At 32.9% G+C, this 16,962-nt stretch overlaps 1 protein-coding gene across 1 annotated transcript in view; it reads left to right on the top strand.

The window, feature by feature from the left end:
• Positions 1–16,962, top strand: part of PARN (poly(A)-specific ribonuclease) — a 158,881-nt gene that overhangs the window by 40,803 nt on the left and 101,116 nt on the right. Inside the window, exons 17-18 of the mRNA XM_051963214.1 lie at positions 1,362–1,472; positions 1,794–1,863. Coding sequence (XP_051819174.1) covers positions 1,362–1,472; positions 1,794–1,863 — 181 coding nt within the window. The remainder of the gene's footprint in view (positions 1–1,361; positions 1,473–1,793; positions 1,864–16,962) is intronic.

Below are 16,962 nucleotides of genomic sequence, written 5' to 3'. Positions count from 1 at the left end.
ACATAATTTGTTTACATTGGCCTAATTGTGCCTTCATTGAATGCTCCAGAGATATTCCTTTACTTTTAACTGAAAATTTCTAGTCACCAATTATAGACTGATACTTAGTAACTTTCAACGTGCAGCATCTTCAAGCATTCCAGATTATAGTTATTTCTTTCTCTTTCTGGATAATTTGCCCAAGTGAAAGGGGATAAAAGAAATTTAGATCATTCCTGATGACTTTGGAAAATATGTATGTATGTATAAGTGAAAAGAGCTGATGGGAGAATTAAGGAAGTTAGCTATGTAGATAAGGAACATTTTTGAAAAGACAAAGGATTTAGACTTAAAATATTCTTATTTAATATCTTTTGGTGGTTTGGAAATTCTCTGTGATAGACATTAATGTAAAGATGTATTGGTATTTTTTTTTAATTAACTTATATTCATGATTTTATTTTCAATATTATAGCTTTCATCTTAAGTGATCAAGGGAATACTGTATTGATTTGTCAGACTCCGTAATAAGTATTTTTGTATCTTGTTTTATGCTTGTATACTGGAACTTTACTATGCTTCTTTTCACTATGTAATAAAACTCATTATAAGGCAGGAATAACAGGTAGATTTCATTCAGAGAGGTTTAATTATTTTTGTCCCTTCCCCACATCTCTCAATCCCAAGATAAATCTTCTCACTAAGAAAATTCCATAGTGTGGACCTTGAGAACAAACAACATTATACTAAGGATTTGATATATTTTGGATTTAATTGTGCTTTCACATTTTTGCTTAAATTTGGAGATATTGTACAGAAATTTCTAAGAAAATATTCTGAGCTTGAGCCATTAGTCTTTCACTTTTCAGCAAGTTCAGTCCTGTTAGATTGGGTTCTACTTGTTAATGTAATCTCTAAGGTAAGAAATCCTTCCATAAATTTGAAATGCTTTTAGAAATAGAATTTTTGGCATTAGAGTATTTATTAGTTGCGAGTATTAGAAATTTAGCTTCTGATTTGGAGAGGGCAAGTTTTGCAGTTTCTAAGGTATTGATCATTAAAATCAGGTGAAGATATATTGAAATATTTGAAAATTAGGTACTCTTTTATAAAGTCTTTAATGTTTGATAAAGATAATATTATTGTGTAGGTAAGGCATTTGACATTGCTATAGATAACAGTTCTTATCAGGAATCATATTAAACCATATCAAAGTAAGTCTTGGGCTATGCGAGAAATAGGAAATATTTAAATTGGTGAAATAATGTTATAATCACATAGGATACTTCTATAGAGATCATTAATATAATGAAGTTCAGTTACAGAGGCATTATGATATTTCATGAAACCCTTGGGAAACTTTTTTTTTTCTTTTCTTTTAGAAAGTGCAGAAGGGTTTCCAAGTTATGATACTGCATCTGAACAGCTCCACGAGGCAGGCTATGATGCGTACATTACAGGACTGTGTTTCATCTCCATGGCTAATTTCTTAGGTACTATCTACATGTAAATATCAAGAATTTATATAATTGGGAAGGGAAAAAATTTATCTTATCTACCCTTTCATTTGAAGGTGAGTGCATTTATAAGGTGCAAGTCAGAGTAGAAAGGAAAGCTCTGTGGGAAAAATTCTGAGCAGGGAATGGGATAATTTCTCCTTCCTGAGCACTTCAGGCAGTATGGAACTTGATTCTTATGAGAACTTTCATCCCTTATCAAGTTTGTTTATTGATTTATAAATATATTTTACCTGAATTTTCAGACCTCATGTACATAATCACTTATAGTGTCCTGCCTCTTTTTTTTCCCATTAGGTTCTTTTCTCAGTCCTCCAAAAATTCATGTGTCTGCTAGATCAAAACTCATTGAACCTTTTTTTAACAAGTAAGTAATCCGTGGGTTCTAGTGCAGAAATTATCTGACATAAATAAGAGTGAGGTTAAGAAGTATTCAAAATGAATGATCGCCTGAAGGTGAATTTATTTTTGGGGTAAAGTAAATTCTTATCTTTTCAATCAATTTTTTTTTAATCATTAAGATAATCTTTAGGGGTCATTTTAAACTTTGCTAGTATATTTATTAAATAATTTGGTTAAAAAAAGATAATTCTGAAATACAATGGTAAAACTTTTTATGATTAACTCATTTATTTTCAGTTGAAGTATTTCTCTTTCATAGTTCTACTTAATCTCCAAGTGCATTAGATGAAAAAATAAACTAATATTAATATGCCACTTGAATAAAGCATGTTCATTTATAGAGGATGTTTTATATTTAAGTTAGATTTAAGAGAATATGTGGAAAAAAGTCCTGTGTGAATTCTCTTCTATAATTTAAAAAATACAATCATAATAAAATCCCACTAATTTGTCTTAATTGGAAGTAAGTCATGAGTTCTGAAGAAGATTGGATTTCTGAAACTTTTTCAAAGAATGTGATTTTATTACTGTTCAGTACAATACGCTAGCCCATTTTATTAGAATTTATCAGCTAGGAAGAATAAATAAAAATATATATCTTTCTGACCTTGACATCATCTCCCTCCTCCCCCCAGGGAATTAGGGTTAAGTGACTTGTCCAGAGTCATACAGCTAGGATGTGTTAAGTATCTGAGGCCAGATTTGAACTAAGGTCCTCCTGACTTCAGGGCTGGTGATCTATTCATTACACCAATTAGCTGCCTGTCTTCATTTTCAATAGATTCTGGGTGGCATGTTACATATAGATAGATAAAAATAATTATAATTACAATCTTCACATAAATACTTTATTCCACAAAGACTAAACATTACTATTGTTTATATTTTTATTCTGTAAACTCCCCTTCCACAGATAATGAAGAGTGGATAGAATCATCATAAATTCTGAATTTGTATAGTAAAGGAAGGAAAAATAGATGTCCTAGATATCCCAGAAGATAGGGACTGTTTTCTGTTACTTTCTGTTGCATATACCACAGTGATTGCAATCATTATACTTTTTAAAATGTAGTTTAGTTAACAGGTAGGACAACACTTAACCATATTTTATTAAAAGAAGCATTAAGTAAATTTTTAAGCTTTAATGCTAGGCATTTTATAGTTTGGTATTAACTTATTTTACAACCATTCTCAGAAAAAAATAGTTCTTATTAGTATTAAAAACATTGTTACCGCTTTCTGTTGTAGTAAATGCCTATGAATATATTTAATATATAATAACTGCTTTTTTACACATTAAATTTATTTCTGTCAGCTATGTATACGGATTCATAAAAGGGAAAGCTTATAACTCTAAGTCATATTTCTTAAAGATTTGCAATATATTTAGTTTAAATTTAATTTAAGTTTAAGTCATGGCAGATATAGTGAAAGAAAGTAGGTATATTATTATAATAAAGAACAATTAACTCAATAAGAATTTTGCTAAATATAAATGGGTATAAAAAGTGATTGAGCAGATTGGAGTGGGGAAACTATCTCTCAACCCTCTATGTGAAGCCTTGTTTAACAAATTTAATTTCTCATTTCCCCCCCTATATTTTCTCTGAGACATTTGAAAGTCAACCAATACTTGAAATGCAAAGTAGTGAACTACTTTTGTCATACTGCATTTGGATAAAATGTCCAAATATAATCAGTTATTTTTAACTTATTAAGAAAAGGTGAAATACAGATGATTTGGGGAGTATGGACTCTAACCATAGCCTATGGCATGAAAAACCATTGTTGTAATTCAACTACAAAAACTAATGACCAATCTACGTAAAACTCATCCCCTCATAAAAATTATCAACTACTCATTCATTTATCTCCCTGTACCATCTAACATTTCTGCCTGATGAAACTTTGGGTCTCTACTAGGAGTATGCCCAATTATTCAAATTCTTACAGACCGATTTCTTGCAATACACTACACTTCAGACACCCTTACTGCCTTCTCCTCTGTTGCCCACATCTGCCATGATGTCAACCACAGTTGACTGATCTGCAACCTACATGCTAAGGGAGCATCAATATTTTTCATATGTCTCTTCCTACATGTTGGCCAAGGAATCTACTACAGTTCCTCCCTCTACAAAGAAATATGAAACATTGGGGTTGTCCTGCTTCTGACTGTTACAGCAACTGCATTCATAGAGTATGTCCTTCCCTGAGGCCAAATATCATTCTGAGGTGCTACCATAATTACTAACCTCCTACCAGCCATCCCCTACATCGGCACTACCCTGGCAGAATGAATCTGAGGGGGCTTCACAGTAGATAAAGCCACCCTTACCCAATTCTTTGCATTCCACTTTATCCTCCCCTTCATCATTATAGCACTAGCCATTGTCCACCTCTTTTTCCTCCATCAAACAGGCTCCAGCAACCCTTCAGGCATCAACCCAGACTCAGATAAAATCCCCTTCCATCCATTTGTATATTGGGTAGGGTTATCAATGAAACCTACAGCACTTCCCATGGGCTTAAAGATATTGTGAAAGAGGAAGAAAGCCTCAGGTTGCAGACCTGGATTATTTGAGGCAGATGAGAGGCCTTGACAGTACATCAAACTCAATATGGAGGTCTTCAGCCATAAGTATTATTTAACACTAGTCATTGACAACAGAATGAAAAAAAAAATCTCCTGAGATTGACTTTTACATCAAGGATGGCACATTTTGTTTTATGTTATTATTGACCTCATTCTAATTGATGTAATATTTCCTCTTAAATACAGCTACAATTTCTGTCTTTAAAATACTGATGTTACCATTTGTTAAACTATCTCTTTGAAGAAAAATACTCAGCAATCATTGCAACTTTTTCATGCAAATCTATGAATTTTGTTATTTATGGATGTATGAATTTTTATTGATATGAATAAATTGTTAGGTATATAAATATATCTCCCTGCCCCTCGTCCCCCCGAGACAGTTGGGGTTAAGTGACTTGCCCAGGGTTACAGCTAGGAAATGTTAAGTATTTGGCATCAGATTTGAACTCAGGTCCTCCTGAAGACAGGACTGGTGCTTTATCTAGCTGCCCCAGGTATATATTCTTGTTTCAATTGTTAGCATTATGTACTTTACTTAACATATTCTTTATACCATTTGAGTGTCTAGCAGACAGCACAGGTGTGTAAATACTTTTTTGTTCTTGAAGTCAGATTCTTGTATTTTAAAATTAACTACATGGTTCCCCTCACTGTTACTTACTTTTATCTCCACCCAAAACAAAACACACAACTTCAAACCTATCATTTTCCATTATTCTAAATTAGCATTCTCATTCATTTTTATTAATGATTTTTTTTTTTAATAAAGCCTTGTAGAGTCAAGTCTTCTGGAAATTTTAGTAGCTGGAGTTTAGGTGGTATGTGAAAACTGAATATGGATTGGAAGGGGATTTTACCCCTCACATTTATAGAAAGATAGATAAGGCTTTATTGACTTGCTCCATTTTGCTTTTTTATCCCAAGTATCTTCCAAATGAAATCTTTATTTTATTTGACTTTTTGAGGACAGGATAAAAATACTGGGAGAGGGCTATATTTCAGTTATTGAAATGAGGTTCAATGGTAGGGTTATTTTTAATGTTATTTTAAATAACATTTCCTCTTGTTTATGTTGGAGGCTTTGTAGTATGGAAAAGATTTACTCTTTTATAGCCTGGGTTATTTTTCATCAACATGCAGAAAAAATAGATTTAAAGCACATCCTTTGGAAAAATCCTTTCAGTTTGGAATAGACTAAAAATATTCTTTGTTTTTATATCTTATGCCGCAGAAAGTAGAAAATCACATTCCAATCTCATTTTTCAGAGGAATAGCCTTTTTTTTTTTTTTTTTAAAGTGGGGATTTTTGGGGGATATTGACTCTTGCTTATTGAATTATAGACAGCCTTTTATCAGCTTATTTTTAAGAAGATCATGTTTTCATGCTTCTTTGTTTCTCTAGTCTTTTAAAAATCAATGGATATCAAGAGTGTTGGATATGGTGTCAGGAGATCGGAGCTTGGATCCCAACTTTCCTACTATCTGAACATAGTTAGGAAGACTTTGGAACAAGCCACATCACCATTTTGGTCTTTGGTTTCCTAAACTTTGAAATGAGGGAGTAAGATGCTCTCCAAGATTTTGTCTAGTTTTAATAAGCCAAAAGTCTACGAATGAGAATTCTAGAGTCTGAGCTGGCTTTTGTATGGGTAATTAAAAAAAAAAAAAGATGTTTATTTGCCTCATGTGATTTTGTGTTGTGTTATTGTTGCTATGAGTTGTGCTGCCAGAGATGAGGTTGCTTTATTTCCTTTTCGTGGTTCCCCTTAACCACCTCCCCCCACCCCCTCCCACCCTCCCCAAGGCAACTGGGGCTAAGTGACTTTCCCGGGTCATACAGCTAAGAAGAAGAACTCAGGTCCTCCTGACATCAAGGCTGGTGCTTTACCCACTACGCCACCTAGCTGTCCCCCCCTTTTCATGTTTTTAGGTTTTTGGGCCAGTAGAGAAACAGAGGGCTAAGAAGCCACAGTTAAATGGTTAAAGCTTAAAAAAGATGCTAGGAAACAGGGGAGGATGGATTAAATTAAATATGGCATAATAAGAAAAAGATTAATGAAACTGAAGAAAGCTCATGTTGGAAGAAATTTGATTTACACGACCTATGATAGGGTGGCTTGTGATGGATAACTTTGTAATAATAATAATATATGCAATCGACTGTGAACTTTGAAGTGGAGGTAAAATTATAGTGTATTTATAATACGTGAGGAACATTTCTTTCTTGCCATTTAGTATCTGCATATGAAATACCAAGCAATATCTCACTATTTAAATTGTTATAGATAGATAATGGAGGAATCTAAGATTGCTGTGTTCTGAAGCACATAGTTCTTTTTCTTTTTTGGGCTTGGGTAAGGGAGTTGATTTGAGTATTTAGTCAAAAGATCTTGCATGTAAGTTTTTTCTTTTGTTTTAAGTTAAATATGAAATTTTCTAAACATTTTCATATAATTCTGTGCAAGAAAAACCAACTCAAAACGAAGTGCATTTTTCAAAGTGTTATTTTTTAAATGAATGCAATTTAAGAAGTTTTGAAGAATTTTTAAATTTCACATATTAATGGTGAACTTAGGGGTAACATTTTTAGTGCCTGAATCCTATTCTCTGAATATTCTCTGAATCCCTGTGAAACTGAGGGATTTTTTTTTTCCATCTTTGACCTCACATTATTAACATCAATAAAAACTTGTAGAACTTTGTTGTATGTGCTAGAGAAATTAGAAGACCACTAAGCTAGCTTGTAACACAGTTCTGGAGTTGGACTGAGAATTTGGTGTCAATCCTGGCTCTGTTATTTAACAGCTTTAGGATCCTTGAGAATATTGAGGAGCTTATACTGTAACCTATTCAACATGTAAAGGACTGCTTGCCATCTGGGGGAGGGGGTGGAGAGAGGGAGGAGAAAAATCAGAACAGAAGTGAATGCAAGAGATAATGCTGTAAAAAAATTACCCTGGCATGGGTTCTATCAATAAAAAGTTATTAAAAAAAAAAAAGAGAGAGAGAGAGAGAATATTGAGGAGCTATAATGAATATAATTTTTGATTTCCTGAAAAATCTCCTTGAAAGCTTGTTAATATTTGCATAATCATTCTAATGAGAATCAGACTTTGACTCAAAATAAGTTAACATTAGAAAAGTTAACTTACAAAAATGTTTTGAAAAATTACATTATGATGCTATCCATAGATCAGAGGAATTTTTTGGAGATTATGATAATAGTATTATGATTATTTTATAATCAAAATACTGTCCCTTGTAAAAAGCTCATTTCCTTATTCCTGAGCAATTATTAACTCTTTTGGATCTTGCTACTATAAGTAAACTTCTTATCTAGTAAAGAAATTGAGAACTCATTATTTGGCATCTTTTTCGTAGACTTTATTGATGAGAAAGTATGACAGTATATACAGTGAGGAAAGAGATGACAGCCATCATCCATGCTGCACAGAAGTGATGACATAACTTGTTCAAAGCCATATTGTTTTGGTGGCCTAGTCCTGGTTTTTAGGGAAACCAAGTATCTACTCCTCCTTCTCCCTTCCTCCCCCCATTCCTTTTATAATGTGGAGAAAATCAGAACCAAGATCTAGAAGAATTCTTCCTCTCTTATCCTTTTTATCCCCTTATCTTCTGAACAGTAAAGAAGTAGTTAGAGAAAAAGAAGTTAAAGGGGAGAGTCACCAATTCTGACTCAGTTTTTAATCTCATTGTCATGACAATACCTTTCCCAGTCAGATACCTGCATATGCTTTAAAGCTTAGCATGGCACATACAAGAGAATGACGCATAAAACACTTTAAAATAAATTGTTTTTAGTGTTGTAGCCTTTGTTTCCATATCTTCATAACTTTAATTCTAAATGTAGATACTTTTTAAAGTAATGCTTTTGCCTAAGACTATAATCCTTTGGAATATCCTGCCTGTCTATAAATCTGACTTTTATTCAGAATAAAATTTCCAAATGTATATTTAAGCAAATTGCATTGCATGAATAACCAAATGAAACTACTTTGCTGCACTGTACTTTGTGACATAGGATTTTCTGTGATAGAATTGAGGAATGCTTACCACCAAGAAAACATGTTTATTTATCTATCTTTGTTACTTTCTACTTCAATTTAGTTCTACATTCAGTTATTATCTAATGTATACTTTGTATACATTTTACTTTTACTATATTTTAGCTCTCTATTTGCTTGCCTTCATCCCTGTATCCTGAGGTGCACAGCTATTGCTTTGACTAACATTGCCCAAACTAATTTGATTATGGAACATTATGGTAAGTATTGAAAAAATTTATAAACTATCCAGGAGATTGTGTTAGTATATAATACTCCCTAGAAATTTTAGAACAAAATAGAGAAAATTAAGTGTTTTTTTAAATATCTAAAACTATCATATGCAATAACTATTGATACACAATTTCCAAGTTTAATATTTTAGTGAAAAGAATATCACTATGGTTGTTTTCTCATGAAATACCTTTTTTGTTTATATCATATAAAACACAGTTAGGGAAATGCTTATTTAGATTAGTCCACTATAATATTTTTTAAAAAACATCCTTGCTAAAGCTCAGCTCAAGTACCAAGATCTTTCTTTGTCCTAGCTGCAAATGCTTCTCTTGGGCAGTTTTCTATGCATTTTACACACACACACACAATGTATTTATATATGTATATGTTACATATACATTTCATATATTTTACAAATATATGCCCTTAAGGAGAATACTCCTTAAGAAAAGAAGTTTTTTTCATTTTTGTCTTTGTAACCCCAGTGCTTATTATAGAGAATGACACATAGCAGTAGTAGTAGTAGTAGTAAATACTAGTATTCACAAATATATAATTAATAAATTCTTATTGATTGAAAGAGAAAAGATTTTCAATTACAATTTGTCAGCTGTTCATATTAGCCAACTTGTTTTGTCTCGGGTATCTCAGTGTTTTAAAAGCATAATCAAGCCTTCTACTTGTAATCTAAAAACTCTTGTGTTTAATTGTTTTAAGTTTAAGTAAATATATTTATATACATCTATATTAAGTAAATAATATATATATATAAAATATATAATAAGTTTAAGTTTAAGTAAAATGAATAATATAGGGACTGTCTTAGAATTTGAAAAATCGGAGACAAGGCACTTACTGATCTGCCCCAGAACTAGACAATTCTCTAAGCATGTAAGTCATAGGTAATTTGTGACTGCATGAGGAGAGAATTTCCATTCTATGAGTACCTTATATGCATTAAATGTTCTTCCTTCCCCTTTTCTCAACTTTCCTTCCTTAGCCATATAAGCTCTCATAATTTAAGAGATTGGATAAAGAATTCTTAGATTTAGCTGTAATAGAATTTTGTGCTTATATGTAACTTTTATATTATTGTACATTTAGGGCAAGTCATAAATATTATCACTGGGGAAAGTAGAGAGAATGTCTCATTTTTCTTGTCAGTTGATGTCATGAGTAAGCTATTAGGTGTAAGTTTGTATCTTTGGATAATGCTTTGTGTGTTGACAGGAGGAAAGCTAAAGTTTCATAGGATAAGAGCAACTGAGCAAGCCACTTGAGTGAATACTTCCTGGTTATTTGTGTTATACTTTTTTTTTTTTTTTTGCTGAGGCAATTGGGGTTAAATGACTTGCCCAGGGTCACATAGCTAGGAAGTCTTAAATGTCTGAGACCACATTTGAACTCAGGACCTTCTGACTTCAGGACTAGCGCTCTATCTACTGCACCACCTAGCTGCACTATTTGTGTTACTTTAAAAGATCTCATTACAAAATTAGATTCTTCTGCTTTCTATGTGTAGTTTTTTAAGATTATGGGGAAGTTGTGAGAAAATAAAGAGAAAGGCAGCTTGGTCCTCTCCTTCAACTTCTTATCTGGAGTTAGCTCATAAAGCTGAAGTAATGCTTTCAAGTACCATCTTCCAGAACCCTTTGGTGGTCACTGCAGGGAGAGTTCAGGAGAAGATAGAGACAGGCAAGGGAGGAGAAGCAGCACGCTGGTAGATGACATTCATCCAAAACAAAACTATAGAAGCAAATGTCCCCAGAATTTAAGGGTGTTTAGTTTAATTCTCTTTTAATGGTAGCAGCACATGGGGACATTATCTTTTTTAAAATAATATTTTATGCCCTCTAGGCATCTTCAGAAATATAGCTTAAACTATGGGGAATCATAACTCAACCTCCATCGACCTCAGGCTCCATCAAATCAACTGCCATACACAAAATGTAATAAATACACTCTTCTAGATAAATTCAAGACAGTAATAAGCCCTCTGAATTTATCATTTAGCACAGTATGCATGACTCCTCAAGCATCACCTTAGCATAGGCACTAAAAGAGTAATTTACAAGTAGAGGCTACCACAAGACAGAGAGAAGAGGATATTGCTTATTAATTTATTTTCTGGCTTGTCTGCTATCCTTATTGTGTTTGTTTTGATTGTTTTAGATTGTGTCTGAATCAGGACTTTTTTGTCTTAGCTTGTTGTGTGTTGTTCTGCCTTACTATTCTTAATTACCAAGAAAACGTACTTTTTAAGAAGCCAGCCATGTGTTTGTAGATTAGTCTATGTGAGAAACCTTAAATGGCACTTAATCTGAATTCATCCTAAAGCCCTGGCACCATCAACAATACTGACACTTAGAAAGTAGTATGAAGCTATCCAAACACCAAGCTGTCATGATGTGGTGAAGAAACTTTTATTACTTTGCAAAAATTTCTTTTCAGTGTAATTATTGACTTAATATGTTTACTTTAATTCTGTCTTGTTTGGAAAAATAATATCAATCCACATATACATATTTTAGCAGCTTATCCTCCTTATTAGGGGGAAATTAGCTGTAAAATGCATGAAAACAGCTTTGTCTTACACTCACTGAGCATAAATTGTACCTTGTTATAAGGAAACAGACAAGGAGCTATTTTTAAGAATCCATTGTTATCCTTTATTAAAGAGCAATAGTCACAAAATAGAGAAATGCATTTCAGGAACTTATTGTTTATATTTAAAGAATATAAATTCTTTATTTTGGTGATTGGGGGAGAGAATGTGATAATGCTGAAGAGAAAGTAACCAACCAAAACTACAGAGAACCGTCAATGTCTAACCTGACTGACCTCATATTCCAAACTTTCAACCACCTCTCTCTGAGGTCTTTATTATTTTTGTTTTCACACACTACCTACCCCAATGTGTTTCTAGAACTGTGGTGCTTTAACTGTCTTGAACCAACAGCCAACATCATGTTTAACTTACTCTTACATTTTAAAACCTATCCTTTTACAGCAGATCTTACCTCTTTTGAATGGCCACTTCACATTTTTATTCCTGTGTATTCTAGATATAATTTGATGTGGTTCCTTAGGTGAACAGAGCAAGTGACTTGATTGAAAATTGTGCCACAACTGACTTGAATTAAAATAATTCTAAAACAACTGTCTTCTGTGTATTCACTTTTATTTTGAATAGAAGCATTACTAAACTAAATAGTCTGATTTGAGACACATTTCTGCTTGCCTTTCCCCCTCTGATATAAAATTAGTTTTTCATAGCCCATAAATATGTATAATGATGAGCCTTAGCATTCAAGCTTCTTATGCAGTGCTTTTATTGCTGTGGCCTGGAGGAAATACCAAGACTATTTGCAAGTACAGTGGACCTGGTGAGTGGTTAAATGTTTCAATTTTCAGTTGAAAGCCACATAGTGAAGCTAAACTACAAATTAATTCTTCACTAAAATTGCATTGAGATTAGATTTTACTCCATAGTTATGTCTTCAAGTTTTCAAGAGGGTGAGAGAAAACTGTTTCACTTTAAAATATATCTATAATGCTTTATGTGTGATTTCTCTTGAGGAGAATTTTAATGGAAAGAGGAGTATATGGTTTTGATGACAGCAGGTAAAATGAAATTGACATGTTGGCCTGGAAGCAACTAGCCTTTTGTAATAGTAGTAATTTTAAGTAACTAGTATTTTGACAGATTGAGAGTTTGGATGACTTGAAATTTTACTTTGTCAAAGAAATCTGAATAAGTTTCTTCTTTGTGAAAACATTCTTTGACATTTTAAGTCGATCCAACTCATGAAAGATCTTTTTGAATGTGTGTGTGTATTCCGAGATCTCCTGACCAACTCTTAAGTTTACATGATTCTGTGACAGTTTCCATCTCAGGATTTAGTGATTCTAGGACTTCCTGGTGGTGAAAGACTTGATGCTTGTGCTTTTTTCACTGCATACCCTTTTCAATGGTTACAGTGTTTCAGGTATCTGGTTCATCAGGTAACACTGCTTGAGGATTCTGGTGTCCTATTTTTTTATATACACTAATGGGTTGTGCTTTGGATAGTCATTGTTTCAGCATTCTGTAAGGAGTGGAAAAAAGCATTGAAGTTGGAGTCAGGGGAGATCTGGCTTTCTTGACCTCTAGCCACTTAATATCATCAAACTTAAGTTTTGCTCATTTGTAAAGTAAGCATTCCCCACCTACCTCATAATTGTATATTTAAAGAAAATACTATGTAAATCTAAAGCAAAATAGACCTGTGAGTTTTTCTTCTGATGGAAGATGAATTTTGTTCTTAACCTCATTCTTAGTGCTATTCATATTGGGTTGCTCTTGCATTGAGTCAGCCAAGGAAATAATAAAGACCTCACAGATAGAGGTGGTTGAAAGTTTGGAATATGAGGTCAGACAGGTTAGACATTGCCGGTTCTCTGTAGTTTTGGTTGGTTACTTTCTCTTCAGCATTACCACATTCTCTCCCCCAATCACCAAAATATAGTGTCCCAAAAGTCTTAATGAAGTCTGGGGTAGTGATGGTGATTTTGTTTTTTGTTTTGTTTTTAAATAATTCCAGAAATGTAAATGCTATTAACTTTTTTTTAATTAAAGGTTAATAATTTGAGTAAAAATATTAAAATTTCTGAAATTACAATTCATTATAATTGCTATCTTTTGCTGAACATCCTCATTACCAATTTTTGCTTTATAAAAATTTTCATCAACTGCTGCTTAGTGAGTGAAAGGATAACATTTATAATCTTAGCCTTAACATTGTCCAAAGAATAACAATTTGATACATAGCACTTTTGACATGATTCCATAAGAGGAATTCTAAGAAAGATCTGGTCACTAAGGTGGTCACACAAGAGCACCTTTTCTATGGAGTCACTGGATTTGAGAAAACATCATGTAGAAACTATCTAACATGTAATGCATAACAATAGTTGCACCATCTTGCTAAAATTAAAATTGAAAACTCACAAATCATGTATAAAAGAAATTTAAACTTTTTAATGGAAGATTATAGCATTTATACTTAGGAAACTGTTAAAGTGTAAAACTACACCAAGACTTTAAGGATAACCTTGTATTATAAACCTTTTATTTGCATTGATTTCTTTCTCTTTTTCCATGAAAATTAGAGAATCAATGGAGAGCATACTTCCTTAATAGCTGATTTTAGTAGCTCTTGATTACTTGTATGGCTTCCTTGTTGTACCCAAAATCATCTTAAACTTTTTTTTTGTTAGTTTATAGAGTTAAGAAGACTCTGCACAATATTCCAAAATAACCATTATGATTTCTTCTAGGTGTACTTGAATAGCAGAGGCTCCTTAAGGACATAGTGCTCAGGATGAGAAGGGGTCTCATCTATTATAAGCACTTTATTTTTTATTTATTTAAATTTTTTTATAATAGCTTTTTGTTTTTCAAAATATATGCAAAGACAGTTTTCAACATTCACCCTTGCAGAATCATGTGTTACATATGTTTCACCCTCCTTCCCACCCCTTCTCTCCCCTAGACAGCAAATAAACCAATATAGGTTTATTTTTAAAGTGCTTCATTTTTAAAGATTAACAACTGACATCCTGAGAGGTTTAAATGGCTTGCCCATCGTCACACATATGACAAATTGGAATTTGAACTTAGGTCTTTTGACTCCATATACTACATTTTTCTAGGTTCCTTAAACCTAGTTGTATAAAATAGATGACAAAATGCCTATCGATAATTCTTTTATGTTCATTGGATCATAGAAAATGGGATAATCAATAAGCATTTATTAAGCACCTACTGTGTTCCAGGTACTGTGCTAAGTCCTAGAGATAAAAAATAGAGGTAAAAGTTCGTCTTTTACAATGTAAACAGAAACAAAGCAAGCTATATAGAGGGTAAATAGAAAATAATTAATAGAAGTAAGAGGGAATAGGGAAAGAACTACTTGTAAAAAATGAGATGTTGGAACTAAAGTACAAAGTATAGAGTGTTGAGCCTGGAGTCAGCAAGACTCATTTTGAGTTCAACTTTGACTTTATATACTTACTATATGACGTTGGGCAAAGTCACTTCACCCTGCTTTGCTTTAATTTCTTCATTTTTAAAATAAACTGGAAATAATGGTGGACCACTTCAGTATCTCTGCCAGGTAACTCCCAAATGGAGCCATAAAAAGTGGGACATGACTGAAAAGAGTTGAATAACAAAGGAAGCAAGGGAGATGAATAGTTGGTGCAAAAAGTGGGACATGAGGGACAGTTAGAAAACCTGGAGCCGAGAGATGGACTATTTTGTTTGTGGAACAGCCAGGAGCCTAGATCAGACCATATGAAAATAAAGTTTAAGGTAGGATAGTTTAAGGTAGGATCACTTGAACAAGTAAGGAGTAAGACCATGTCATTGTGTGAGACAGTAGTGGAGATGATGACAGAAGATAATCTTTTGTTGTTAATGTCAAATGAGTGTTAAATAAATGGTAAAATATCCATGAAAAGATTCAAAGGAATTGCCTTAAGGATCTCAAAACAGGATTTTGTTTGTACTTCTGTGACTACATAGCACTTTCACAGAAATAAGAATGAAATTTTATGGAATTGTTGATTTGAATGAATATATTTTGATATCTAAAGATGAAAGACATCATGATTATTCCGAATACAATTTGTGCTTTATGGAATTGTCGATTTGAATGAATATCTTTTGACATCTAAAGTGCAGAGGTCCAGCCTCTGCAGGGGGTCCAGGGAACTGAGCAGGAGGGATAGGGTCAGCGTCAAAGGAAGAGAGGAGTCATGGGGTAGTTTGAGGGAGGAACTGATGGAAGTGATGTTTCCACTTTTCTCAGGCTCCTTCAGGCTTTATTTTTATACTCTATCATGATCACTTTTCTTTAGGTCAACATAGTCTGACTTTAGGTCAACAGGTCTGAAGATATGTTTCTGACTTATTGACCTTTATATGTTACTACATTTGACATTTAACATTTGAGTAAGTTTTTTATGGTTAAGTGTTAATTATTGATTACATTACGTGAAGCTAATAATGAAAAGATAAGTATTATACAAGGTTAAATGTCAGTGAATTTTGTTAGTTTACTTATGTCTTCTTTGTTAATTCTGTGGAATATTTGATTCCTCTATTTCTCTGACTTGGAATGTGTACATAGGCATTTAGGGCAATTTCTACTTATACTGTAAACATCTTTTGGTTCCTAGACATACTGATCTTTTCTGAGTCTAAATTGGTAAACACCATTATTTCCTAGACCTTTGGATTCTCTCCCATAATGACAATGCTTTCCATGGTGTTCTCTCCTTTATCATTTGTCTGCAAGCAGCATTTTACGAGGAAGATGACAGTTTACCTCCTGGGAGGAGTTTGCCTTAGTTTATATTCCCAGAAGCAGAGCTTCATTTTACAAGCTCATTTGACTTTTTCAACATATTGTCTGCCAAATTACATACAGTGTAGAGTTTCAGTGTTTTGACATGGTTTGGGTCCGCTCATTCATTTTCCAAACCATGTCACTAAATCAGAGGTTTAGGAAAAAGTTAAGAAAAGCCATTAATAAATTGTATATAAGGAGTTTCTGTTTGGTTCAAATAATAGACAGTATGGCTTCGAACAGTTTTTTGTCATTTGATATTTTGAATAGAAATTTTAATGCAGAAAAAGGTTTAATAATAGGGATAACATTCTTGTAGATTGTAATAATTTGACTGTATCAAGGAGGAGAGAGTGATTAACGATGTCAAAAACTATAGTGATATTCAGAAGAATAAAGATTAAGAAAAGGCCATTGGATTTGATAATTAAGAATTCACTGGTAACTTTGAAGAGAACATTTTCATTGGAATGATAAGATTGGAAACCAGATTGTAAGGGGTTAAGAAGGAAATGAAAAAGTAGAGTACTTATTGTAGATGGCCTTTTCAAAGAGTTTAGTACTTAGCCCAGAAAATAAATTTACATTATTTCTGTAAATAACCTCAATTAATTAATAGATTATCATTGTAATTTATTATTAATTAGTAAGGAAGATCTTTTAAAATATTAAATCATAGACCACCTATATAAGTCCATTAGAAAGATTTCCCAAATTTTCCAAACATAGAATTAAGTAAACCAATAAGTTAAAAGAACAAAAAAAGCAAT

The sequence above is a fragment of the Antechinus flavipes genome, chromosome 1, assembly GCF_016432865.1.
Source record: "Antechinus flavipes isolate AdamAnt ecotype Samford, QLD, Australia chromosome 1, AdamAnt_v2, whole genome shotgun sequence".
Taxonomy (NCBI): Eukaryota; Metazoa; Chordata; class Mammalia; order Dasyuromorphia; family Dasyuridae; genus Antechinus; species Antechinus flavipes.
Note: the sequence above shows the minus strand (reverse complement) of the source record. Positions and strands in the feature narration are given on the sequence as shown.